Below are 7254 nucleotides of genomic sequence, written 5' to 3'. Positions count from 1 at the left end.
GGCCTTATAGTAATTGTCTTTATCTACCTACTAAAGTCAACTATAAAGTTAAGGGATACCAGCAAACTGATATACTTACTTCCTACTCGCAAGCGTAGGCCTTCTATAATATAAGTATACTCTCTACCGGTTCGCAGTTCGTGGCAGTACGCACTAGGATATAATAAGGCTTCCATTTTGAAGTATAAGCGAAATAGGCACCCCCGAGCCCTACCTACTATTAGAAAAAGACAGATAACGATTAAAGAGAACCTCTTACCTTATTAGTCACAATAACGAGCGGCTATATCGGTACTGTGGCGTATATAGGGACGATATAGCTATTTTCGAGCTAGGCTAGGACCTAACTCTAGTATGGTAGGCATATCGAAGAATAAAGGATGCATAAAAACTACTATAGCGCAATCGAGGTAGAGAAGTAAAGGAAAATTCTTAGTAATTTTTAATGAGGAATAAAAAGGGAAGAAGAAAGGAATTAAAAAGGTAGGGTAAATAAGGGAGACTTTATACCGCTGTATGCTTGCACTGGATTACTCGACCGTCCGCTAGCTGCCCCAACCTATATTAGACGAAGCCAATAATAATAAAACGTGCGACTTATTGCGATACCGCCGCCTACCCGATACTAATATTACCGCCGCCTCCTATACCTAACAATATTGACCACGTCGATTCCGATTTACACCCACCCTAGAGCCTGACCAATACCTAATAACTAACGACTAATGACTACTAAGGCAAATCACCGCGCCTATCGAGGCGCGCCTACTATCCATACTTTCCCAGCCCTGCCGCTAGACCTAGTCTCGCGCGATAGGACACCTCCTTGTAACGTATAGTAAACCCCCTTCGATTCCGAAGGGATACTATCGACTACAGATAGTATATAGGTTTTCCTCCCGGCACTCGGGTTTCCTATATAGATTAGGCATAGAGGTATTAGCACTAGGCTAGATAGGGGCTTATCCCCCCCCTAGATAGCTTAGCTAGTGTAATATATATATATATATATATATATGTAGAAATAAAAGAAGATGAGAAAAAGAAAAAAGAGGCAGTTGAGGCGGAAATGAAAAGAAATCAATTTAATCTTTGTTGAAACCGAAATGCCATTGAATCGCGCATGTGGAGGGGGCGGGCGTGTGCATCGGCCTGGCTGCACTGCTGCTGCTGCAGACGCAGACGCAGATGCAGGCGCAGATGCAGGCGCAGAAGAGTGCAGCGTGCAGTCGGTGAGCCAAGCCAAGCCAGCTGGGCTCCGCACCTGGCTGAGCGTGTGCGCCAAGGCATTTGCAGCATAATCAGCATGCATAAGCATAATACACGCAAGTAACGGCACAGGAGCAGATGCGGCCGGCAAAACGCACCAGCCGAGGCAGTGGCAGTGGCAGTGGCAGTGGCAGCACCTGGCAGCACCTGGCAGCACCTGGCATCTCGCCGAGTCTCCTTGCTGCCTTGTTTTAAAGCACGTCGCAGACAAGCACCCGAAAGAAACAATGCACCATGAGGCAGTGAGAGGGGGGCATCACGCGGATACGTGTGGTTGAGACGCCGTCTGTTTGCTCGGTCAGCTCGAGACGCGCCAAGTGCTTGCCGGGGCATGCCAGCATCCACCACTAACGGGGTCATCAGGGCAGCAGCATCAGCAGCATCACCGTCAGCAGCGTCACCATCACCATCATCACCATCATCACCATCACCACCATCACCATCATCACATCGCACAGACGACTTCCCCGCCATCGAGTCCGCAATCACTGCCGCGCGCAGGAATCATTTCCAGCCCAAAAGTCGACAGCCGCCGCATGAACTAGACAGAAAATCCCCCATCACCGTAAACCGACGCCGTCATCACGTCCGCCGCACCGCCGCACCATGGCATAAACCGTTGCAGCAACCCGCAAAACGCAAAACGCAACGCTCTCCACGGCTCCCCCCCCCAAGTCACAGCAGCACCGCGAAATCCCACCCGCTCCGCACAACGTGCGCGCTCCGCAGATTGCTCCACAGCCAGCACCGGTGGTCGCTGCCGGCGTCTCCCGGCACCAGCCCCCAGCCGCACCCCGTGCAGTTCGGATACCCCGCGCAGCTCATCATGCAATCCTCCATGCTGGCCGTCCACACCACCCCCAGGCTGACGGCTTCCCCGCCGTCGGGGCTGTAGTCGACGCCGCAGACGCGGAGGAACGTCTTCCGCACCTGCACCACCTCGTGCGTCGTGCCGTTTGCCGCGGGGCAGGACGGCACTGCCGGCGGGGCGGCTGACGGCGTCGGCGAGCTGGAAAAAGCCATGTCATGTTAGACCACGAGATGACCTCGGCTGGGCCTTTTGCAGAGGGGGGGGAGGGAAAACACAAGAAAAAAGAAAGAAAGAAAGAAAGGACGCGGCGGTACCTCGTAGCAGCCTCCGAGGGGGAGCTCCCGTCTGCCGTCTTCGTCGTCGTCGGACTGTGCTTCAAGCCCACCCCCACGCCGATGCCTACCCCGGCCACGGCGAGCGTCAGGAGCGCCGTCAGGCCCGCCGCCATCCACAACAGCCTCCTGGGCATGCCGCACGCCGTCGCGCGGGGAATCCGGGGAATCGGCGCGGGCGGAGCCACGTGGTCGTATCGGTAGTCGTACGACAGGGCGCCGCCGTCGTGGGGACGACCCGGGTGAGGGCTCAGGACGGTGCGTGCGTACTCGTCGTCTTCCAGCGGCGGCGGCGTGCCTTCGCGGTAAAACGTCCCCTGGCCCGCCTTCTCGTCGGCCGTGGTTGCGTCGTCGACCCAGGCGGCGCCCCGGAGGGCCTTGGGCTCCGCGTCGTTGCCCTGGAAGCTGCGGTTCGGCACGACGGGCCCGCTGCTGGCAGCACCTGTTGGCGTGGCCATTCCCAAAGACTGCCAAAAGAAGAATCACCTAGGATGTTGATGAAGGAGGAGGGGGAGGAGGAGGAGGAGACGAGCAAGCGAGTTTGTGGCCCGGGTTTGCAGCACGAGTCCGAGTCCGCGAGCAGAAACGCAGCGGTCCGCCAGCGCCCGCGGGCGCCCCCTATGCGGCGGTGCGGGTGCAATTTGCCGATGCGTCTGGCGATGCGATTGCATGCAGTTTGGCCGATGCAATTCCCTGCGTACCGTGGCGGAGGACCGAGGACCGAGAAGTGAGTGCGGCTGCTCAGCTGGTGTTGAGACGTGCTTGGCGACGGCGAGGTATCGACCAGAGGCAGGATTCGTCGCTCCTTTTCGTGGATGAAATCTGGACGAAATCTGGACGAAATCCGGCATGGCATCTCCTGGGACACTGTCGGCTGTCTGTGGGCGCCATCGCGTCGGTGGTCTGTGATTTTTCAAACTACTGCAGGTAGTTTAATTGTCCTGGGTCAATAGATAGCAGGGGCCGGCCCCACATTACCCCTGGATTGGCGATCCAGATTCTCGATTAGCATGCTCATCACGGTCTCGCCTCGCGCGGTACCCCAGGGCCGTCCAGTTGCCTGCGCCGTACAGTACAAGCCAGCACAGCACGCAGGACCCGACGGGACTTGCGGTCGGCAGGTACGGAGGACTCCGTGCTCATACTGTGCAGGGCAGGGCAAGGGCAAGTGCAAGTGCAAGTGCAAGTGCAGCCAGCCCAGGGAGACTACATATCAACCGACCTATGCCCCCCCCTTGTCATTCGACCCCCCATAATAACTTAACTGACCTGACCAAGGCTCTTTCCTAATATAGAGATACGCTAATAAAGAGTAGTAGATCCTTTAATCTACAGTAGCCACTAGACTATAAGTATCTTTATATATATTTTTCTATAGAAAGTGACTTCTACTATATTTTTATTTAGTATCCCTACCTAAGAACCTAGTATTAGAAGAAAATCAAGTACCTTTATATAGACTTTTCTATAGAAAGCGACTTCCTTTCTTTTTATTAGGTATGTACCTCTTAGGTACTTAGGTACTATAGTAGAAAGAAGTACCTTTATATATATTTTTCTATATAAAGTGACTTCTAATACTTCTACTAAATGCCTAGTACCTAGGTACCTAGGTACCTACCTACCTAGTAGGTACTAGGGATAAAAAGAGAGGTAGGTACCTTTATATATATATTTCTATATAAAGTGACTTATTTCATTTCTTATATTAGGCACCCTTATATAAGAACCTAATAAAATAGCAGAGAAAGTACTTCTCTCTATATCTTTCTATAGAAAGTGACTTCTTTAATTTCTTTTACTAGGTACCCCTATTGATATAAACTCGGGGTACCCAGTTATACGTAGGGTCGCGCGCGTGGTATTATGTACCGTAGGGTCACCGGTCAAAGGTATGGTTCTTCTTTGATTATGACTGACTAACTCAGAGGAAAGAAAGGAAGCAAAAGAGATATTACACGATGTGGCCTTTTTGTGCGTGCCGTAGTCACGTGCATCGGCGCGGTCGGGCCGGGCTGCCTGCGTGCCCTACCGGGCTCAGGGGCATAGGGGTAAAAGGGGCAAAAGTGGCCACATCGTGCCCAACGGGTGTGCGCGGCACATTCGTCGCAATGTGCCCAATTGGGCACCTTACGACAGCGATTCCGACAACCCCTACCTAGGAACCTAGTAAAATAGCAGAGGAAGTACTTCTCTATATAGTATTCTATGTAAAGTGACCTGACCCCACTATTCCCTAATAAACCAATTATATTAAGAGTATAGCCCACAGCAATGGTCAGGTCAGTTAAGTTATTATGGGGGGGTCGGATGACAAGGGGGGGACACAGGTCGGTTGACCTGTACCCTCCAGCCCAGGAAATCGCAACACAAGTGCCAGGCCGTTGCGCAACGTGGTTGCGCCTTCCTGCCATTGCCCCGCCCCACTCATCCTGGCAGCTGTCATCCCTCACCAACGGCAGATGGCCAAGGATGGCCAAGGATGGCCGAGATGATGGCTCGAGACAAATCCTCCCAGGTCCTCGAGTCCACGTCCCGCGTGCACCGACGACTGCCTCGCTCACGACGCACGAGGCCTTCTCGCGCTCATCACCATGTACTTGCGTAAGCAAGCTAGCTCCTGCCAGCCGACTTGGCCACAGCTCCAGGCCCCCTCTGCCAGCCACGCTGCCAAAGCCAGCCAGCACAGCACGACCAAGACAAGACATGCCTCATGCCTCATGCCTCGACCAGATCCGAGCGTTCAGCCCTCCACACCGTCGTTTCCGTCGTTTCCGTCGTTTCCGTCGTTTCCTTCATTTCCAGCCGCTGTAGCGCACGCACATGACAGCTTTTGGAAGGCGCCACGACCGTGAAAAAGGTGCTTGATTACTATTACTCCCGACGGGTACGCGAGGACGACGGCCGACTCCAACCCGTCACACACGAAAAGACACTGCAGCTATGCCGCCCCTGAAAAAAATTACAACACAACACAGCACAGCACAGCACAACACAGCACAACACAACACCATCCCCGGCAGTCACCCTATCCGGTCGAGAAGAAGCCGACAGCCCCGCCCCAGCCCCAGCGCAGCCTGATTACACATGGACAAATGAAACGCCTCCTGCTCTACTCCGTACCTGCAGACAAATGAGAAGCCCCCTGCTCTACTCCGTACCTGCAGACAAATGAAAAGCCTCCTGCTCTACCTGCAAGCAGGTGAAGAGCCTCCCTACTTGCAGGACAGCTGATGGGTCGGGAAGCGCGCCCAGAACTCGTCCTGGAAATGAGACCCGTCGGGAATGTCCACGCCCAGGATGGGCCTCCGGTCCGTCGTGAAGGCCTCCGCCACCGGGGCCATGCCTCCCCCCGGGCGGACGTGCTCCCAGCCGCCGCAGCCGCCGTCGCCAGCAAACGCCCGCGGCTCGCGCCAGCTGCCGCCGCCGCCGCCGCCGCCGTCCCAGTCTGACGTCGAGCTCGCCTTTCTCCGGATGCGCAGCGTCGCCCAAAAGCTGCGCCTCTTGCTGCATCTCTTGGCCTCTTCGGCGTCGGCGTCGGCGTCGGCCCCGGCCCCGGCCGAGGCCGCCTCCTCCACGGCGCACTGGCTGCTCATCCGCGACCCGCTCAGCTGGTAGGCCTGCTCGGCCGTGACGTGCTGCACCGGCACCGGCGCGGCCGCGAGCCCGACGGCCGGCCGGTCCTCGCCCTCGCTGCGGATGATGTGCGGGCCCAGATAGGCCGGCAGCTCGGCCATGTAGTCCCCCAACTCCGACGCGCTGCCCCAAGCATCAGCGGCGGGTTGCTGCTGCTGCTGCTGCTGCTGATGGTGATGCTGCCGCTCTTCCTCCTCCAGCCTGTGAAACGGGGCGAGGATGCTCGACTCGGCCGACTCGGTGTAGATGGACGAACAGCATGATTCCGCGACGGCGGCCGCGCGCGCAGGGCCCGTCGACGTCAGCACCTTGCGCAGCCCCGCGGCAGGCACGACCGGCACGGGCGGCCGACGCGGCCACGTCTGCGAGTACATGACGGCCAGCAAGCCGTCCCGGCTCGTCTCCACGGGCCCCTTGGCCTTTTTGGCCCTCCGACAAGGCCGACCGCGACGCATCGTGATGTCTCTGTTTCGCGGCGCACCGTATAAGAAGCAGTAGCCCAGGCAGAAATGAATGTCCTTGCAAAAAAAAAATACAACTCGCCAAAACGTGTTTTTGTTTCTCACGCACACGTCCACCAGACACGGACGGCGCAAAGGCCTTCTATATACCTCGCGCCGAAGCATACTCTACGCATCATACATGTCGGGGGCCCCGTTCCCACAAAGTTTGACCGTGCCATCATCCAGCCTGCCGCTTGGGGAGGGCAGCATCCCAACGCAAGGGGCAGCCGACGAGCGATGCGCGCCGCCTACGGGATGCCGCGACGCGGTCCAGACGCCGGTGTTGACTCATCGCGTCCGTTAGACATCGGGCAATCCGCCCGCGCGGTCTGCGGCCGCGGCCCTTGGGCTCGGATTTGACTTTGGTCCGCGATCCCATCTCGCCTACAGGTCGGGCTACAAGGGGGGGGAGATAGGGGCTGTTGTTTTCTGGCGGCGCGTCTTGCGGTTCGTCGGGCTGGCGCTGGCGAATGGCGTGATGGGCATGAGTGAATTAAGCTCGGGGCCGGCGTTAGTGTCGCTGCTGGACGGAGTCGTGTCTACTGGTCGCGTTGCTGGCTTGTCGGGTCTGGAAAGAAAACAAACACGGAGAAAGCAAAACAAGCAGAGAAAAAAGAAAAGACGGAGGAAACGATATGGTACGAAAATGAAGAGAAGAACAAGACAAAAGACAAGAAAAGCCAGGCTGTTGTCCAGGCCCGCG

At 56.4% G+C, this 7254-nt stretch overlaps 2 protein-coding genes across 2 annotated transcripts; both read right to left on the bottom strand.

Moving 5' to 3' along the window:
- Positions 1-1944: 1944 nt before the first annotated feature.
- On the bottom strand, positions 1945-2870 carry UV8b_07154 (uncharacterized protein; the record flags this gene model as incomplete). Its single annotated transcript, XM_043144651.1, has 2 exons — positions 1945-2278; positions 2395-2870. 2 exons carry the CDS (start codon positions 2868-2870, stop codon positions 1945-1947), a joined length of 810 nt encoding a protein of 269 aa, XP_043000586.1.
- A 2757-nt stretch (positions 2871-5627) lies between these two features.
- UV8b_07153 (uncharacterized protein) lies at positions 5628-6503 on the bottom strand (the record flags this gene model as incomplete). Its single annotated transcript, XM_043144650.1, has 1 exon — positions 5628-6503. The coding sequence occupies one exon, from the start codon at positions 6501-6503 to the stop codon at positions 5628-5630; it is 876 nt and encodes a 291-aa protein (XP_043000585.1).
- Positions 6504-7254: the final 751 nt, after the last annotated feature.

The sequence above is a fragment of the Ustilaginoidea virens genome, chromosome 6, assembly GCF_000687475.1.
Source record: "Ustilaginoidea virens chromosome 6, complete sequence".
NCBI classification, from domain to species: Eukaryota; Fungi; Ascomycota; class Sordariomycetes; order Hypocreales; family Clavicipitaceae; genus Ustilaginoidea; species Ustilaginoidea virens.
Note: the sequence above shows the minus strand (reverse complement) of the source record. Positions and strands in the feature narration are given on the sequence as shown.